The 21260-nt window shown below is 36.9% G+C and overlaps 1 protein-coding gene across 1 annotated transcript in view; it reads right to left on the bottom strand.

Annotated features, from left to right (window-relative positions):
* aacs (acetoacetyl-CoA synthetase) overlaps positions 1–20918 on the bottom strand; it is a 44730-nt gene extending 23812 nt beyond the window's left edge. Inside the window, exons 1-10 of the mRNA XM_065250806.2 lie at positions 20626–20918; positions 19362–19465; positions 17722–17842; positions 14002–14115; positions 10339–10436; positions 8198–8312; positions 8001–8082; positions 7395–7545; positions 6093–6173; positions 5885–6009 (exon numbers count right to left, since the gene is read on the bottom strand). Coding sequence (XP_065106878.1) covers positions 5885–6009; positions 6093–6173; positions 7395–7545; positions 8001–8082; positions 8198–8312; positions 10339–10436; positions 14002–14115; positions 17722–17842; positions 19362–19465; positions 20626–20758 — 1124 coding nt within the window. The 5' untranslated portion in view covers positions 20759–20918. The remainder of the gene's footprint in view (positions 1–5884; positions 6010–6092; positions 6174–7394; positions 7546–8000; positions 8083–8197; positions 8313–10338; positions 10437–14001; positions 14116–17721; positions 17843–19361; positions 19466–20625) is intronic.
* Between the last annotated feature and the right edge of the window lie 342 nt (positions 20919–21260).

Below are 21260 nucleotides of genomic sequence, written 5' to 3'. Positions count from 1 at the left end.
TAAAATGAGAAAAATCCTGGAATGTTTCCTCAAAAAACATAATTTCTTCTCGATTGAACAAAAAAAGACATCAACATTTTGGATGACATGGTGGAGAGTAAATTATCTGGATTTTTTTAAAGAAAATTGTCTAATCCTTTAAAGACTAAGCAAGACCACAGAAAAAAAGGAAACTGTGCATACATGCAATTAAGTACTCATTTATATTTCTCCATCATTTATTCCAATTCTCTCTTTGCATTTCCTTAAAGAGACGTCCCTTGTGTAGGTGGGTGTTATGACAACGTCCTGCCTTCATGTCATTGGTGGCAGCTGGCAAGGCCTGGTTAGTAATTGGTTGCTTAGGATGTAGGAAGAGAATTCTCTATAAAATGAAATGAAACGTGGTTTCACAAGCTAGATAGCAGTCAGGGAGAAATGGGAAAACAGCGATCTAATGATACGACCAACTACTATGCTTCACTGCTGACTGTGACTTCAAGGGACACTGGTCTCTTATATATCCATTGAAATCATTCCTAGATTGTCAATTTTTCAATATTTAAGCAAGTTATATATTCAAGCTTCTTTAAAAATTTATCCATATCTTACGGGGGATGGCAATTTGATGGTGCAAATTTTGGCCCTATTTGGACATGAATAAGAGATGGTAAATGATCAAAATACATTGCAGGTGTAATTTGCAATAAACAGGTGTAGATTGTATATTAACAAGATATAGTGGAGTTGTAAAGTTAGAGATGAAAGATCTGGGCTTTGAATAAAAATGCTGTAGGTTTGAAAGTGATATCTTGGCAGTGGTTCTCAAACTGGGAGGCGGTGAGATTGTGCCAGGGAGTCCCAGTTTTATGACATTTTATGAAATACATTAATTTATTATAAATCCTGTGTAACTACACCTCAGAGAAATAAGACTACTAAATCAACAGCACTACAATTTTAGCATTTAATGGGCTTTGTTTAATTTTTGTAAATTTGAGATGGTTTGTCATGAATTTTCTTTGGGGGGGGAGTAAAGGTATGCGCACAAGGCATAGTAAGAAAAAAAGTACACATAAATGGGGTCCAAAATGCAGTGTGCGCCCCCCCCCCCCCCAAACAAAATGTATAAAAATAAAAACATTCGAAAACTTTAATTTAACAAAACATATTAAATTATACAACAAATTGCTGTTGATTAGTAGCCTTTATATTCTTAGGTTTAGTTACACAGAATTTATGATAAAATAATGTATTTTATGAAATGTCACAAAACTGCCCCCCCAAGCAGCATCTCACGCCCCCCAGTTTGAGTAGCATTGTTTTACAACTTTTTTAATTTAACTTTTTTTAGTTCAATTAACTTAAAATTTTAAGGCAAAAGGGTAACTTACTTAAAGCTGTTGAACCGACTTTTTTTACAGTGAAGTGTTTGTACCAAAAACTTAAAGGGACATTCCTACTTTTTTGAAAGTATGCAAATTTTTCTGCTCCCCTAGTGTTAAACATTTGATTCTTACCGTTTTGGAATCCATTCAGTCGATCTCCGAGTCTGGTGCTACCACTTTTAGCATAGCTTAGCAAAATCCATTGAATCTGATTAGACCATTAGCATCGCGCAAAAAAAATAACCAAAGAGTTTCAATATTTTCCAGTGCCTGAAAATAGTCCCATGGTTACTGTCAATAGCAGGGGACTATTTTCGGCCAGTGCGCAATATCACTACGCATGCAGCAGCCATAGTACATCAGCAAAGTCCTTGATTATTACGCCAGTTTAAGAGTATAGTTCCTAGCCATATCTGCCTAGAAAATCGCAACTTTTAATTTTCTGTCGGTCTTAGTACACGTTGTTACTACAGAAAAGTCATGTTTTAAATAGGAAAAATATCAAAGGTCTTTGGTTATTTTTTAGCGCAATGCTAATGGTCTAATCAGATTCAATAGATTGTGCTAAGCTATGCTAAAAGTGCTAGCGCCAGACCCGGAGATCAGCTGAATGGATTCCAAAACGGTAAGAAATCAAATGTTTTACTCTAGGGGAGCTGGAAAATGAGCATATTTTTAAAAAAGTGGAATGTCCCTTTAACTTAACGTCAAATGTTTTAGCAAAAAAAAAGACAGTATGAAGAGAATAAGATTATAATCATCTAATATAATATCTGACAGTATTGAAGCTTGTGGGAAAGTATTGCATCTGTAGTTTAAAACTCCAATACAATCCATTCTTTGTTAAACATTCTTTATTCCATCCCTCACATTTTAGGAAGAAAATAACAAGTGCCATTTTCTTTCCCAAAACAGCTTCGGCCAGAAGCAACAATATGAGACAAAGACCTAGTTGTCAAGGATGACAGAGTCTCACAATGGTCCTTTGTGTGTAAATTAAGCCATTTCCCTAATGTTCATCACATTCGCCGTATGAATATTGATCATTTACAAACAACATACAAAATTAATCTGTAGGGGACTGGCACAAGATAAAAGCTTATGCAGGATCGACCTATATGTACCACAAAACATAGTAAAAGGGGGACCATGTTTTATTCATTGTGAGATGAACGATAATGAGTTTTACCTTGTACAAAAAAAGGATTAGAAAGTTGATATAGTATTAAAGAGAACATATCATGAAAATCTGAGTTCTTCCATGTTTAAGTGCTATAATTGGGTGCTTCTATCAACCTAGAAAATGTGAAAAAGATCAACACAGTAACTTGATTTTGGTAAACTATTTTCTGTAAGCATTTGGAAAAAATAGGTAATTGAAATTTGACTCCCCTTGTGATGTCAGAAGGGGATAATACTACCCCTTAATCTACAATATTTATATAAAGTTTTAAATATTTATATTTTTCTAACAAAAATCACATCGATTGCCCTCAAAAGTCCTTTATTAACCCACTGCAGCCGTGTTGATTACTTCTGAAGGATGGATGGACTTTTGGCGTTAAATCAGAAGCACCATTTACTACCATTATAAAGCTTGGAACAGCCAGAACATTTTCTAATATAACTCTGATTGTGTTTGTGTAAAAAAAGGTCATCATAAGCATCAAGGGTGGCTTAAGGGTGAGTAAATCATGGGGTACATTTTATTTTTGGCTAAACTATCCTTTTAAGTTATAGTCTGACAGCTCTGTTTCTCTAACAGAGTTAAATTTGTGCTACAAATGTTAAACTCGAATCATCACTAGCAGGCTTTGCCTCAAGCCAGTGCCAATACAACTTAAAAATAGATGCAATTTATGTTCACATGGGACACAAAAACAGGATTTTTCTTGTAGACATGCTCGATCACAACATGAAGATTGATGGATGACTGATTATTCCAGCTTGCAAAGGTTTGTCAGTAATAACACATGCAGCTTAAAGATACAGTAACCTATTACAAAGATGTAAACATGTTACAACCCATGCGACTCGTGCCGTATATTTCAAGTGTCCGGAAGGCAAATAAGCAGAACTGAAATATAATTATTTGATGAAGTCTTGATTTATTTAATGACGCTGCCCTTGTGTCCTATTGAAGCTTGAGAAGAGGCAATCATAATCCACTTCCATTGTAAACAGAAAATAACTTTTGGATAAAATAAGTTTTGGTTCCAAAAAAAAAAGCCATTAGGGATTTTAATGACATAAGGGTGGGTAAAAATTTTTTTGGGGGGTTAACTAATCCTTTAAGGACTCACACAGCTAAGACACAAAATTAAGCATTTTCATTTCATTACCTGAAAAAGTTCTAAATAAATTCATACGGCCCAGAGGAATAATTTAATTGGTGTCACCGAAAAGTTTGTAACTCAAAGCTACACTTAAAATGAAAGAAAGTCAGACAGTTAGCAAAATAAAAAAGCACAACTGCTGTCTGCGTAAGAACTTTCAAAGCTCAAATCAAAGTTATATCAAAATATATAAAAAGACATATGTTCCCGAAGCTATCCATGCAACACACATCTGGCAAGTAATATAAATGTGTGTGCGTTCCGGCTCTCCCAAAGCTGCTATAAAAACGTCTCTATTTTCCTCCTCTTGGGAAGAGGCGAGACAATGAGAATAAGAATAGAGACTTTCATCAGCAGCCAAGGGAGCACGAAATGAGCAAACGCGCACACACACCAGCACAATGAGTGCCATTCAGAAATCTGTATAATCTCTAGTGTATGTTGCACTTTCTGATCAATAATAGGTAAACTAAAGAACGCAGTGACACATTAGCCAATTAAACTGGCGACTTTAAAACAGGTTTACACAAAGAGCAGAGCAGATGTTGGTGATAAGCATTGCTACACCTCAACCAATCACAGTGCAGGATGAGAAAAAGACAGACCTGAACCTTCTGACTCTGACACCTCTATTATCTGCTTGTTAAGTTTTGACATAAATAATACTGCTTCCGGGTCCAGGCCTCCACTCATTTCAATAGAGAATACTATATAAACAGCAGTTTATGAGCACTATTTATTCATGTTACACATTTATGCACAAAATGTATAAACTAGGTCTCCAGACTCACAGACAGCGATATATTAAAGGACTAGTCCGTTTCCTTTAAAAAAATCCAGATAATTTCCTCACCACCATGTGATCCAAAAAGTTGATGTATTTCTTTGTTCAGTCGAGAGGAAATTATGTTTTTTGAGGAAAACATTCCAGGATTTTTCTTATTTTAATGGACTTTAATGGACCCCAACGCTTAAAGGTGACATAGAATGATTGAACAGGGTATTTATCCTTGTTCTGTGATGTGACGTGTAGACAAAAAAAATTTGTTTGGGTCTGTAATGCCTTAGAAGCTTCCTAAAAACCTCTCTCAGATAGCTCTATTAGGGTGGGGGATTTTAAACAAGTGGTTTTGCACCTATTTGGCTCCCTCTACTGGCTTAACTTGCAATCTCATTACTGATTGGCTGACTTTGCTGCCACTCAAAAAATGTAGCCAATTATTTTAAAGTGGAGGGGCAGTTAGATGCCTGTGATGTCATAAGCATCAGTTTTTCAGATTGGGCCGTTTTCTGGCTGACATTTCTAAAAAAAGGAATTTCTATGAGACTGAGATGTTTAGCATGTTTAGCACTTTTTGTATGTTTGTGAATGCGGGTAGACTACCATTATTCAACAAAGACAAGGTAAAAATGGTTTTTCATTCTCTGTCCCCTTTAACAGTTTTAATGCAGTTTCAACGCAGCTTCAAAGGACTCTAAACAATCCCAAACGAGGCATAGGGGTCTTATGTAGCGAAACGATGGTCATGTTTGGCAAGAAGAATAAAAAATATGCATTTTTAAACCACAACTTCTCTTCTTCCTCCGGCTGTGTGATGCGCCAGCGCAACCTCACGTAATACGTCATCACGACAAGAGGTCACGGATGACAAATGCGAAACTACGCCCCAGTGTTTACAAGTGTGGAGAAAGAGGACCGTTCCAATGTTGTTGTATGTTGAATGATACTAATTAATGTCTTTGTGTCAGTTTATTGTTTAAAATGGTCTGCAAGTGTGCGTTTCACATGTGTAACGTGTGACTTTTCCACGTAATTACATAATATGTAAGGTCATGATGGCACGTCACACGGCGAGAAGTTTTTAGTTTAAAAGTACATATTTAAAAAATTTTTTGATGAAAATGATGATCGTTACGTTAGATAGGACCCTTATGCCTCAGTTGGGATCGTCCTTTGAAGCTGTATTCAAACTGCAATTTTAAACTGCATTGAAACCGTTGAGGTCCAATAAAGTCCACTATATGGAGAAATGTTTTCCTCCAAAAACGTAATTTCATCTCTCCTGAACAAAGAAAGACATAAACATCTTGGATCACATGGGGGTGAGTAAATTATCTGGATTTTTATCTGGAGTATTCCTTTAACAAGTGGATAGTGCACTCACGTACGCACAAACTTACCCGATGCGGTCAACCAGGTCCCAGAGAACATTCGCGGTGGGAACGAGAGGAGAACCATCGTACAGAACCACGGACGCACCAACGGCTAAAGACGACATCAGCCAGTTCCACATCATCCAGCCCGTCTGCACACAAGAAACATTTCTGTCCCGTTCAGCATGATTTGATAAACAATTTATAAAAAAATGTATGCATCTCAGATACATACCGTAGTGTAATATATGATGACATCATTGTAGGTCATGTTGCCATGCAGAATGTGTTCTTTAAGATGTTGGATGAGAGTACCCTGAAGAATGAATTATAAAGGTCATTTAAAGGTCTAATATTCAGTTTTTTATTTTTCTATGAAAAATGTATTATGAGGTGGCTTTACAATCAATATGAGAAATGATAAAACTTAGTAGGTGTAATAAAAATTTGATTTTCTCATTTTTCTCCTTTGTTGTACATTAGGAAGGTATTTTGTAAGATGGGAAACTTATTTACAGATTCACATTTATTCATTTGGCAGATGCTTTATCCAAACGGTGCATTACAAATGATACATTTCTTTTCACTTAGTATGTGTGTTCCCTGGGTTCAAACCTATGACCTTTTGTGCTGTTAACACATTGCTCTCCCACTGAGCTATTCAGGAGCACATTCCTCTTTTCTAACACCGTACCCCGACAGCGCTACAACGCGTAGCTAACACGTATCCTACCGCAAGCATTAATTATGAACATGTTTATTCATTAACTAACTGCCATAACCCAACACAAGTACACAGAGGCAGAGAAACAGAAAGACATAGAGAGAGACAGGGTTGGGGCTGCATATGTGTGATTGTGTGTTTTCATACACACAGCAGTCTAATTATCTACCACACAAGTGAGGCATCAGACAAAAGCTGAAAGGAAAAGCTGTGAAATATGACAAACACCAAGCACAGACACGCACACAGACCAAACACATAAGACAGGGCGTGCAATCGTACTAGTAGAGAGCCACCGTCCTGCAGTGTTTAACCAAATCAAACACAGATGCCTGAAATTATTAAAAGTGTAATAAGTTGGAAATGTACAATAAAAATGGATATAAATACGGACCACTGTGTCTGTAATGTTTTACACCATAAAGGGATTATAGAGGAAATGCACTGAGAACAGGATGGGTTTGAAACAAGAGGTTTGAAAATTGACAATTGCTGCCACCTGGTGGCAATTGTTGCTGCATGTAATCCCAATAAAGGTGAAAAAGTAGTACACTTCCATAGAGTACTTAAAGTGCTTTATTTTCGCACACTAATGTTCAACTGGAAAATGAGCCTATTTTCAAAAAAAGTGGAGTGTCCCTTTAAAGAAAAGTAGATACTTTAGGTCAGGTGAAAATGAGAATTTTCAACATATATATATAGAGAGAGAGTAGGAGTTACACAACTCCAGTTTGATACACAGGATCGACATTAGATACACATACACAAAATACACACAAACACAGTGTATCTCTCTCTCTCTCTCTTTCTTACCCCAGCAGAGTGCACCATGCATTTAGGGGCTCCTGTGGTGCCGGAGGAGTACATGATGAAGAGAGGATGAGAGAAGGGCAACTGCTCAAACTCCAACTGAGGGTCCTGATCGCCCTCCTTACCAGTCGCCAAGAAGTCCTCCAGAAAAACACTGAAACAACGGAGAGACAGAGAGAGAGTTGATGAAAAATACTGTAAGTAAGCCATTTATAGACTGATTCCAGTTAGTATTTAAACCAACGTTCAACCGAGTTTGGGGTGGGACTATCCAGTGGCCCACCAATGGCAGACAGAGGGAATGTTTAAGTTTGACAATTGTGATTTGTAATTTGGTTTATTTTACATTTAATGATAATTTGCATGCATTTACTATCCTACGTGACTTATAGATCACAAACACACGATTCACCTTAAACACACACACTAGGCTGTAACACAAACTATCTCACAATACAATATGCATATCTGTCTCTTCATTTGAAGGAAATGACAGGAATGCACATGTGATAAAAAATACTGATACGATAATCTAATCTAAAGTATAATACAGAAAGAAAAAAATCATGTTATATTAACGTATGCATCAGCAAAGTGAGATGCACAGACCTGTTTGGGATCTTGGAAAGGTCCGTCTCTTCCCGAGATCGAACGTATGGAATGACCACAACCTTCTTCAGGTCAGGGAGGCCTGAGAGAGATCATGAAAAACTATAATGAAAGCGACACCACGACATGCAGACGTACCAACAAGATGACGACATGAGGAGAACTAGTCAAGGGTGAGCTGAGAACGTGTGACGTACCTTTAACAACATTCTGAAGTTTCTCCATGTGGTCGTGCTGCTTGCCGTTATACACAACAGCTGCTACCGAGAAGATCAGCTTTGGCTGGATCTGAGAGATCCTGTCTAAAACACCCTAAAAAACAAAAAACAGGACACAGAAAATAGACATTATACTGTATATTGAGCATACTAAATTACTATAGTAGTTGTAGTTCTTTGTTTTTTAACCACAGGGGGCAGCAGTGTACATGGAAAGTTAAATGGCTTCATTTGCATAAGCACTGGCCTGAGGGGTGTGTAGACTCACTTTAATCTCCTCAAAAAACTGTATATATGTGTGCACGCAAGAGAAAGAGAGATGTATGTGTGTGGATGGGGCCTGTAATGTGGTCACCAAATGTCTTCACATGGAAAGTCTTTAGCTCAGGGTATAAATGTGAAATATGAGCGTTATGGTTATGTTTTACATTAGTGAAGGTCCATGTTTGACTTTAAATGTACTGTTAACAGGTGGACAGAAAATGGGAATTATTATTAGGCTAATATTTCAGCAATGAAAGATACCTGGCACTGTTGATCATCTAGCAACGCGTGTGAGTGTCTAACATAGCTTACAGGTCACACACATTTGAACTGAGAATTGATGGTCAGATGACCTACTTTACAGAGCATGGATATACACCTTCATACTCAAAAACTGCCGATAAACTAAGCTTAACACACACAAAAAAGCTTGTTTATTTGCCTTTAAATGCCAATATTATTCCCATTTTTACAAGATGTAATATAACTATGTAAAATAAATAGCACATACGCCCCCTATTTGTGCGTCCAGAGAGCGCCCACCACACGCCAATTAGTATATATAGGGATGATTAGTAGGCCAATGGGCAAATTTGGCCTGGATATGGCCAATAACATCATAAGTACCAAATTATTAAAATATGTGACCCTGGATAAGGGTAAGGGTAAATTTTTGAAATTGAGATTTATACATTGTCTAAAAGTTGAATAAACAAGCTTTTAATTGATTTATGGTTAGGATAGGGCAATATTTGGCAGAAATACTATTTGAACATCTGGAATCTGATGGTGCAAAAAATAATAGCCTTTAAAGTTGTCCAAATTAAGTCTTTAGGAACACATATTACTAATCACAAATGGGTCAATAACATGACATTAAAAAATTTGTGTACGTATGGTTTAATTAAATGTAAAAGGGTTAAAATTTCAAAATAAATTTGCAAATTACTTGCATACTTGCAAGTCTAAAATTTCTGGTTTTATTTCAATTTGAAAGAATATTTGGGGAATAATTGCAAAAATGTCAATGTGGTTTAACCGTCTGTGTCAATTGGTGTAACTAGTATTTTTTTTAAAGAAAATATAAATATATTAATAAAAAAATGTTAAATAAAATATAATCATCTAGTTTGGTGTAATATGATTTTTTACATAAATTTTTACATCATTTGTTAAAGATTATTTAGAAAACATAGCTGTTTTCAGCATATGTCAGGACAAATGTGCAAAAAAACACATTAACATTTAGAAATAACTAATAAAATGCTATTTTTTAAATGACTTTTTTATGGTTACGCTTACATGCCATCAAAATAGATAAAATATTTTATATTTCTCATTCTGTGGCGCAATTGGCGGTTACACCATTTGATATTAACTTTCATAAAAATGGTGCAAATGTAATTTTTTATTGCAAACAAACAATTAACATAAATACCCTATGTGCATTGAAATAAACCTGATGCGTGTTTTTAAAACAAGTTTTTTAAAAGATTTAAGAATTTCTCATCTTGACAAACCGTTTTTCTCATTGACCCAAATACATTTTAAATATATTAACGATAGGAACATATTCAAAATATCTTCAGGGAACATGATCTTTACTTAATATCCCTAATGATTTTAGGCTATAAAAATCAATAATTTTGAACCCATACAATGAATTTTTGTTTATTGCTACAAATATACCCATGCTACCTATGGTTTTGTGGTCCAGGGTCACATAAAAAAAAAATTAAATAAAGATTTTGGGAACCAAATGTGCCTGCAATTATATAATCACTCAAATACTGTATACTATGCTGTAGTAGACATAATACTGTATACTACAACCATTATGCATGCAAAGCTCTTACATTCACACCAAAATCTGGAGAGGTTGAACTCCAGATGGCACCTATACTGGCTGCAGCGAGCATTGCCTCTACAGCATGAATCCCATTGGGAAGATATCCTGAGAGAGAGAGAGAGAGAGAGAGAGAGAGAGAGAGAGAGAGGAGAGATGAGAGAGAGAGAGAGAGAGAGAGAGAGAGAGAGAGAGAGAGAGAGAGAGAGAGAGAGAGAGAGAGAGAGAGAGAGAGAGAGAGAGAGAGAGAGAGAGATAGTAAGATGACATTAACCAAAGCAATAGATCATTTGAGAAGTGAACATGAAAATATGAATCTTTTAAGAGATGTAATAAAGTTATTTAAATGGGCACTTAACATTAAGTGATTTTACAAACTTGCTTTTATTGCCACAAGAGAGGGTCACTGAATATATTACACAAATGGGAAAATGAAAAATCTACTACAAATTCAAATGAATCACTTGAATCAAAAATCTTCAAGGACACAACATCGTACAGTTTCATTGTTTTACAAACTCATAAGAACTGAAACACAGATCAAAATGCATTATAAACAGAAAACCACACAAACCTACAACACAGAAAAGCATGACAATCCTTGTGAAGTTACTCATACAGTAGATACAGTACAAATAAAATATAGTAAATATTTGAATCTTAAGCACAGTCTGAACTCTACCATTTTATGAAATCATGGTGCACAAACTTGACAACGAAACGTTAAAATTCAGAAACCTGGAACTGCGACCATCTGCTTTGTATTCGCTTTTACGCTCAGTTCACTTTGACTTATATCTCAATTTCCTGCTTGCATATCATTACCTCACAATACATACCCTTACCCATAAGTCACTTTGGTAAGAAAGTACATGCCCAAAATATTTATGGTGTAAATGGAAATGATATTGAACTGTATGGACAGAATAGAGAAAAGGAGAGATAGGAAGGAAGAGAGACGGAGCATTGAAATAGTGTCCATTAGCTAAATGACACTGCGGCAATAAACCCTGGGCTTCATCTGTGAAGTGGCCATACACACACACACACACACACACACACACAAACGCGCGCGCGCGTGCGCACTAAATCAAGTGGACAGCTAAGGCCACTTTTCAGAGAAACACACTTTATACACACGGATATAGACACATAACCACCACCTTAACGAAATCAATAAAACCCTGCCAATGCAAATGTACCACGTTTAACCTTTGTAAAATACAAACTTGTACGAAACCGACACACCCCTGTGGACACAAGAGTTGTGCTCGCGTCCACGTAGACATAATGACATAGCACAGCAGTGCAGGTATTTAGCAGAGAAACCCGTCAGACCACCACACACGTGTTATTATAGAGCAAAGTAAACACACACACACTTATGTTTACCGAGAACCAGCAAAAAAAAAAAAAACTAAATATGCTAATGCAAAGCCTTAATTCCAAGTAGTAAAATTTCGAAATTTGTCTGGCAGCAGTGTTGTGTTCAAAATATTGAACGGCAAAACAAAAAATACAAAATACGGCAATACATTAAATTTTGTTTTGTAACCACTAGTGGTGTGATGGATCGTAGTGAGTGAAAGTTTAATCTCTCTCCCCCGTTATGGTGCCGCTGATTCTCAAGCTGTGGATGTTTTCCATCACCAATAGGGAGTTTGGGAACTTATAGCATAGCACAGATGACAGCATGTTTGCTCGAGACAGCACAAGCTAGCATGAAGGTAAAGCTAATCTTTTATAGCGATGACGCTGGTAGTGACGATTCTCAGTGATCTACAGTGTTTTCGCATCACGTTTTGGTATCAGCTCGCATCACGTGGAACCCCAATCGAGGTGGTATTAAAAAAAAGTATTGGGTAATACGTACTGCACCCAGTGGAAAAACCACCAAAAGTAAGCTGACCTGACCTGACCCGACCCAAACCAAACGGTGGGGTACTATGCAATGGAAAAGCACCATAATTATAGCACTTTTCAAACAGATTTTCATGATATGTCCCCTTTAAAAATAAAGGTGCTTAAAAAGTTCTTCATGCCGATACCATAGAACCATTTTTTGGTTCATCAAAGAACCACTCAAACAAATTATTCCCTTTAACAATCAAAAAAAAAAAAAAAAAATTCACTACACAAAATCTTTTGTGAGGTGTTAAAGGCTCTTTATGGAACCAATCATCCAAAATGGTTCTTTCTATGGCATTGTGAAGCACCTTGATTTTTAAAGGCTGGGTGCATGATTATTGAAAAACGCTTTGGAAAAGGGAGTCGGCCGAGTATCAAAACACACTTGTAACCAATCAGCAGTAAGGGGGGTGTTTACTAACAGACATCGTTGCCTGTGTTGCGTATATGTGGGGCGGGTCTATCAAAAGAAGGTCCAGATTCTATTGGGTAGGGGCGTGTTTAATTAGGTGATTTCAAATGTCAACATTGGCTTTCAGAGATCATGCACCCCTTCTTTAAAAGTGTGTAGCTTGTTAGAAACAGACACTTGACTCTTGAACTGTGAAGATATTCATAAAAGTACAATAATGTGACTATGTGCCTCTCTCCATATCTCTCTCTGTCTATACCATGTAGATATCAATCTGTCCACCAAGTATATGCCATGGACCTTATTTCTTTCTATGACTCCACAGGGACTCATAAAATTGTGCTTGTGGCACTGATTTGATCTCCTCCCATTTATACACATTACTGAATAGAGTCAGAGATGATCAGCACTGCAGATAATGACGTCACCCAGGCCATCACACACACACTTCCTTCTCAATTACGTCACCCGCTCAAACACACATAACTCACACAAGCTGTCACGATGAAGGGTGGAGTCAAATTAAAATGATTAAATGTCTACTACATCATACATAAACTTCAAAGGACTGCAGAGATACACTCGATTCTTGAATGTTTTCACGGACAGCAGCTTGAAAAGACCGATTACTCCTGTCACAGTGTGACCTCCTCTCTGTCTCTCCATATAACAGCCCGAATGACCCTGGCTCAAACTCAAAACCAAGGAAGAAAAAGAGAGACCGCCTGTCTTTCAGATCCGAAACATTCATGAAGACAAACAGGTTGAAGAATGAAAGAGGATAGAAATAGGGCGAGTTAAACAGGTTAGAGTGGCCAAGCTTGAAGCAGTGTTACGAAACCGAATACAAAAACACACAATATGTATATGAGAAATGTGCCATAGAAGTCTAAGCACCATGTGTTTTTAAAACACAGTAGCATTTTTGAAGATAATTTTATGTAGAAAACAGTAATTCACAAAACAATGATTTTAGAAGAGACTATAAATAGATGAAACTTTGAAGAAAAAACCCGAAACATCTTTAACTGTGACACATTCCCAGTGTATCTTTTTGGTCTAAACTAAAATCAAAATGTTGTACAAAGTGATAAAATCAGAATTTATTTCCTGTCAACTACACATGCAAGTAAAGTCAAATTATGAAACCAATGAAATTTTGCTGTGGGTGGAGCTAACCAGCGTGACACATCAAAATAAGAAGCCAAATGACTAAATGCCTCGTGTGTTTACTGCAAGGAAATATCACTTGTCGCATGTGGTTACGACACCAGGCAAGTGTGAGAGATGGCAGTGTAGATATACAAAGAAATGATAAGAAGATAGAGGAAAGCTAAGAACGAGGATGCTCACCTACAACCCTGTCACCAGTTTTGATGCCCATCTTCCTCATGGCTGCAGCAAAGAGAGCGACATCACGCCTTAACTCTCCAAAAGTCACCTTGACAATCTCTTCATTCGCCTCGGCTATACAGGAAATAAACAACACATTTATTTCACCAACCTGATTTCATGGGAAATCGTATTTTACACTTCGTATGAATTTGTATGAAACGAATCATATAAAATGTACAATTATTTAAAAAAAATGATACCCCACCTCTAACCCCACCCCTTAACCCAATGTCAGAAGGTTGTAAGCAAACTGTACAAAAAAGTAAGAATTTTGTCATACCATTTTATACAAAATAGCCACATCGGGAAATATGTACAAATTTGCCTTGAGATTGTGTTGTATTTAACATTTAGAATTTATTTAACACCGTCAACCGGTGAGAGCTGCAAAATGGCCGAAACTCATTTATTATCAATGAGAGACTGCATCAAACTCCGACGAGTAGCGGTGCATCTTTGCCGATGTGAGCGTCGAGGACAGTTGAAATCAACTAAACTTTATGGTAATGAGCTATGACACAATTTGGCAGCAACCAATCGGAAAGCAGAAAAAAGATTCCAGAGGATGCATTCGAGCGTCAGAGTGTCCACTACTCTTTTTCTATAACGTCGTTGGCAGAGCTTGGCAGGCCAGCCTTTTTTCAGCTGGGAACTTAATTGGTTGCTATGATACTTTTTGTTTATCAGACGCTGTACAATGCGCTGGTTGGTTGTTGTGGTATTTGTCCTGCCCCTCCCCCACTGTGATTGGACAGCCAAGAGAAAAGTGACATTGACGAACTGAGCGTTGTTCAACTCTGGGTGCTCGGCGCTGAGTGCAGAAAAACGCAGGGGTCGGGCGCTTAGCATGAAAAAATTACCGCCAGCTTCTAGCGTTTTTGAAAAGTGCAGAAAACATATGCCGGTCATCGGCGTAAAAGACTTGGTGTACACGCACAGTTACTATTCATTAGCCTGACGTTGTCATACTCAATTCTAGTCAGAATTTGAGTCTAATACCGCTCCATTGAGCTATAATTATGAGGCGTGTCTCAACCGAAAAATGCCTCTGCACTCAATTGGATAGACCTACGACCAATCAGAGCAACGGGGTGTGAGACGTATGTTGAAATGACGTATTTGCAGCTTGACCGAACTGCTAGTTATTTCGTTACAACGACACACACTACAAGTCTGAGTTAGCGAACGTACATCAACACCTACTATGTTTACAACATTTCATTTATATCACATTAAGTCATACAGTAAGACTATCTCTTACCATTTGTACATTAGTTGAACTTCATCCACGACGATACCCATTACGTTTGCTTGAAAAATATCCGAGCCTAGCATGTCCCTCCGCGATTCCGGGCTTCCGAAAAGAAGCTAGCAACGACCGCTAATTATATCCATCTCGTCGTGCACACCGAGTTGCATCGCCGTGATACCAATTTCAGTTGCTTCTTAAACTTGATCCTTCATAAATGCGACAACTTTTGCCGAATCCCGTAAGAAGGACGGCAAAAACATCAACAAATGCCTTGCTCGCGTTTCTCTGTTCTTCTTTTAAAATCAATGCTCTGTCGATATCTTTTAGAACAGACTCAATGTCAGAATCCACACATCTGATTTCTACCGCGGCAGCCATTTCGTTGTAAACAGATTCAACACACGCGCTCTTTGGTGACGTGGTTGATACGTTACTGTTGATCATCTGTCCATCATCGTATAAAGCCCGCCCTCACAATTTGATTCGTCGGCCAGTTTTGGGACTCGCATAGTAGCTCCTCAACGGTGAAACCCCAGACCGATCTTCCCGTTTCTCAAAATGTTGTGGGCGGGGCTAAGATCGGCTGGCACCCAGGCTAACTATTCATTGTTATATTGTTAAATATAAATGTTAAATATAAATGAAAATGACCACATTTCGCATTTCCTACTGTTAATTTAGTAAAAAAACGTTGTTTTCACAATTATTTTTTGAAATCTAATTATACTTCAGATTAGGGATGCTTAACGATTAATCGCGATTAATCGTTAGCAGAATAAAAGTTTTTGTTTACATCATAAATGTGTGTGAACTGTGTATAATAACTTTGTATAAATAAATGTACACACATGCATGTATATGTTTTAGAAATGTTTACATATGTATATACATTTGTATATTTATGTATAATTTATATTATATATAAATATAAATACTTAATATATACATTTTTTTTCTTAAAATTATACATGAATGTGTTCATATTTATATACATATTTATTATACACAGTTTACACACATATGTGATGTAAACAAAAACTTTTATTCTGCTAACGATTAATCGTGATTAATTGTTTAGCATCCCTACTTCAGATTAAACTTTACAATAACAGTAATGCACTAAAACCTAAATGTATTCATACTTAAATATGAACTAACGGTGGGTTAAGGTATTACTAAATCACTAATAACTAATGAAGGGTCACCATTAAGTACAACGTGACATTGTCTATTAGTTGTTAGTTAATGTATTAATTATCAGATATAAAACAAAGGTAGACGTTATTCATATATAAATAAGAGTCACATTGTACGTAATTATAAGTCTTTATTATTTTGTAACTAGCTACAAAAACGATTTTAAATTTAGATTAATGAAACAAATCAATAAAATTTCAGCATATGTACAAATACATAAATATCTTAATATATAGAAATATCAGGATATAATTGACAACAGAATTCACTGCCACCCCATACTGTAGTGCGACCGATATATCACAGGCATCGTGGGTAATGTTTTTCATTACAGTAGGTAATCAGTAAATTAAGTGTTAAATTGAATATTACGCTCCACAGTCCGAATAATCTACAGTCCTGTAATCTACTTTTCAGGTAAATGACCCTCCCCCAACCCCCTTTTCTCTGGGAAATGAACGAATGACGCAGGTACGATTCCGACGCCGCCACTTTGGTAATTGCATCCGCTGTGTCCCGACCGCGCCAGGACATCCATCACAGTATAAAGACTCGTCTACGTCATCCTGCCCATACACAAAAACTAAGACCACAAATCAAATTACCCAGAACGTAATTCATTTAGTGTTACATTAGCCAGAGTACAGCAATGACAGATCTTAATCTATAAAGATAAAATATATACGTAAACAGTGCTGTTGCTATTTTAAAGTATCCATTTGTGTTTAAGGTCAGAATCACAGCGGCTCAAGGAGATCGGCAGAGAGTCGTGTTTTGAAACAGGAGATGTTTGTTTGACATATGGTCATTATAGAGATCAAAGAGATTTATTTCATAAATGTGTAATGTAATGTATTGCAATATTATCGGAGATATGATATTAAATGGGGTTTCATTATGATGGTTGCAGTTTCATAAAGTCAGGTGTCAGTAACAGTTATTGGCAAAGGATCAATCATTGCCACGCAAGTGATAAGGACAGATAAAAAATTACTTCCTCTTCCTGTAAACTTTCTTCATTGTCACGTAGCCTGTTTCATTTATGAACAATATGGAAACCAGCATACAAACAACCTGAACTGTGCAGGATTAATAAAAAAAAATAAAGTTCATGGTGCCATATCACATTTTGGTGGCATTTAGGTGCTCAGGACATTGAATTGGGACCAAATTGTATATAGTACACACAATAACAGTTTGTGTGTGGCTGAATGGACAAAAACACTTACTTGCGGTGTAAAGAGCCACTTTGTCCTGGTCTTTGTGTTTGAGCAGATTCTCTGCATAATTCAGCCTGCTACCTTTAAACCATTCAGGTACATCTGATATCCGTTTAGACACATCAACCACCTGAAACACAGAGACATCGAAAGGGAGTGTGTCAAACTTCATTTCAGCACTTGCCTAGAAAAATGTAAACAAATGCGTATGCGCAAATATTAACCTGCCACAGCCATAAATTAGACCTCTTTCATGCTAGGTATGGTATTATTCTTACTTTCCCAAGCCGTGGTATTTACGAGTGATACGTGATGGACGATAAACCGGTAAGAAAAATACAGTATATTGATGGGGACATTTGAGAGTGAGTTTTTGGATGAGAAATTTAACAATATGCTAAAAATTACTCTGAACATCTCAGCAACTACACCGCAATGGGTTGGCAACCACCCACCGCTTTTTAGCATTTTGGTGGGCACGTTTTGTGACCGAGCGCAACTCATAAAATAATAAACCTTGAGTCATGAAAAAACTGAGAGAAGGTGGAGTAACAATAAACATTAGGAAGGTTGCAACTAGATTTGTACATACAGGGGCAATATACAAACTTTAGATATGCTAATTTTTTATGCCCCTAACACACCCTCATTAGCAAAGATATTACTGACAATAGATCTAAATTGTTATAAACTCGTAAATGTTTATAAGTGTGGATTATGACTTATTTGCATTATGACTTATTGGTTCCACATCTACATCCACTACTGTATTAGTATACAACTAATAAACTATAAGATTAAAGGGAAACCGAAAAATGTAATTCTGTCATCTGTTATTTTCTTGCCCCCCCCCCAAGTTTTTTCTGCTAAACACAAATATAGATATTTTAAAGAATGTTTGTAAGCAAGCAGATCTGGGGCACCACTGACTTTCACAGTACGATCAAATTAAACTGTGGAGTATAATATACCAAGATTACACTACTGGGTGAATGGTGCCCCAGATCGGTTTAGTTATTAACATTTTACAAAATATCTTTGGTTGTGTTCAGCAGAACAAAGAAATCTAAACAGGTTTGAAACAACTTGAAATGATGACAGATCTCTTTAACAAATGATGATGACATCATCAAATTTCTTCAGCAAGTTAGGTGCGTTAACTGGAATGACGTTAAACAAGCGCCATTTAACCACAAGGGACAGCTGTTAATATATGCATTTGAATAGAGCCGCGTTTTAACCCTTTTGAACATTTTTGAATAAACCAATGCCTCTCCTTCTTCTTTGTTGGATAACATCTCTCCCGGGGCTCACAGGATAGAAAAGTGTGCATCGAATGAACATTTCGGCATCTAGGGAAGTAATAGGTCATCCGGATCCTTTACTTTTTACTTTTTTTCGAATACTATGAATTTGGACATACTACTCGTCTCACCTACTGCTTTTAAAAATGGCACTGAATAGTAGTTAGGCTGCGTCCGAAATTTCCTACTTCCATATTATATAGTAGGCAATTTCAGATGCAGCCTAACTATTCAAAGGCATTATTTAGTGACATCATACAGAAATACAAAAAAACATGAATGCATGATCTTTCGGATTATCTTTAAAATTATGCATTAAAGAAATGCAGAGAAAAATAAACCTACCTCGTCATACATCTTTGAGTAGGTGATACCGCAGAATTTCCACACTTGTGCCCAGAATTCAGGATAACTGTCCACAGACCACTGATACAGCTCATTGTAATTCGCTTCAAAATAAATGTGACATTATTTAGGGCAACATTAGGCATAACCATGACAGAATACCAAATCACACCTGTACCATCTCACCACCATAGACGTAAGGAATAACTGACGACGAGCCATTGAATTATAAGAAAATAATGCACACCCAAGGTGCAAAGTGTTACCAAATAATTTAAAGGACCGGAGTCAATTATTCCTCTTATACCACGGTTACCACAAACATCGCTCGGGTGCCTATTTTTAAGACATTTGACAAGTTAGGTGTGCGGTTATCAGAAATTAATGCATACAGAATACAGCATTCAACAGACCCGTGATATAAGGATTTTTACCAACCAATATGTGCTTTATGGATTTCTGAATTTCTACATATCACTGAATAAGGGGTTAAATCTTCAGTAGAAATGCCAAAATCACCAGTGAAACCACATTGGGGAACTGGATGTAATGTGGGTTGGATTGTACCAGCAGTGTGATCCACACATCTTAAGATGCTAGTAAATAAAGACACGATGACAGCTACTGTCTATTCACTTTATGCATTATGAATAGTATCTTTAATCTCAAATACAGGTTTTACAAGTTTTAATGTCAATGCATGTATTCTACCCTACATAGGGTATATACTCGCAATGCATTGTAGGGAGGCATTGTAATACAGCATGCATTGATTTACTAGAAATATGTTGCTAGGCATGCATTCCTATGTAATTGAAATGAATGACAATTGAAACTTATGCTGAAGACATTTCAGGTGTCCTTATGAAAAAAAATTTGCTTACACGTTCCATGACACATGACACAAAAATACTGTAGTATACTGTCTGTAGCATATATAGTAAACTGTAGTTTACTATACAGCAAATAGTTTGTTGTAGTATTGGCTAGTGAATACTGAGTAGTAAGTACTGTAGAATACTAGGATCAAAATTGTAATAATACATATATAGTAGGAATTATACTAAAATGTACTATAGTACACTACGTTACTAAATTATATTTATTCATGTAGGTAGCCCATGATGACAATCTCAGGATGAGCTATTTATGGGATTACCCCCATACTATGCAGTACTGTGTCTTGTTTTACTGCAACGCATGGTTTCGTAGGTGTAACACATGATCATTTACATTCACTGTAGGCCAACATGCCTCTACTTACCCAGACTGAGCCCAAAATCCCGGTTGACCTGCGCCCGGAATCGGTCCATTTGTGTGTTTCGTTTAGTGTCCGGGTACCACAGCACCTTCGACTCCATAATCTCCTCGCTTTTAGCCTCCGTGTCTTTAGACATGATGGGATGACACACGCCCGGAAGAGACGATGACGACCAAATAAATCAACGGCAGTTGGACGGACCGGTCCGGTGATCGGCACTTCACAGTACAGTGAGTCAGAACAGACACATGGATCACTTCCGAGCGACAGCTTCACATAATCAACAAGCGGCAGTGTAAACCCCGCCCACCACGCAGCCGAATGCCATCCTTGCCGAATTCAAGATATCCTTCCGCTTTTCATATAGTTCTTAGCATTAACATAACTATTTATTGATCATTTGTGTATCATTTATTTAGCTGATATTACTAAATACATCATTTTGTTAGCTAATGTGTATTTTAATGTGTATTTTGAGTAAGCTTCAAAATGATAGTTACCACAAATTTACTGTTGTCTGCAAAAAAGTACCATTAGTTTTACCATTTTATCGGGGGTTAAATCATAGTAATACAAATGGCAATAAATGCTCAAAAACGTGGTTAATACATTGCAAATGTTAATTTGCAAAGGGGGAA

This window comes from Paramisgurnus dabryanus, chromosome 5 (genome assembly GCF_030506205.2).
Source record: "Paramisgurnus dabryanus chromosome 5, PD_genome_1.1, whole genome shotgun sequence".
NCBI lineage: Eukaryota > Metazoa > Chordata > Actinopteri > Cypriniformes > Cobitidae > Paramisgurnus > Paramisgurnus dabryanus.
This window is presented reverse-complemented; position numbering and strand designations above follow the sequence as displayed.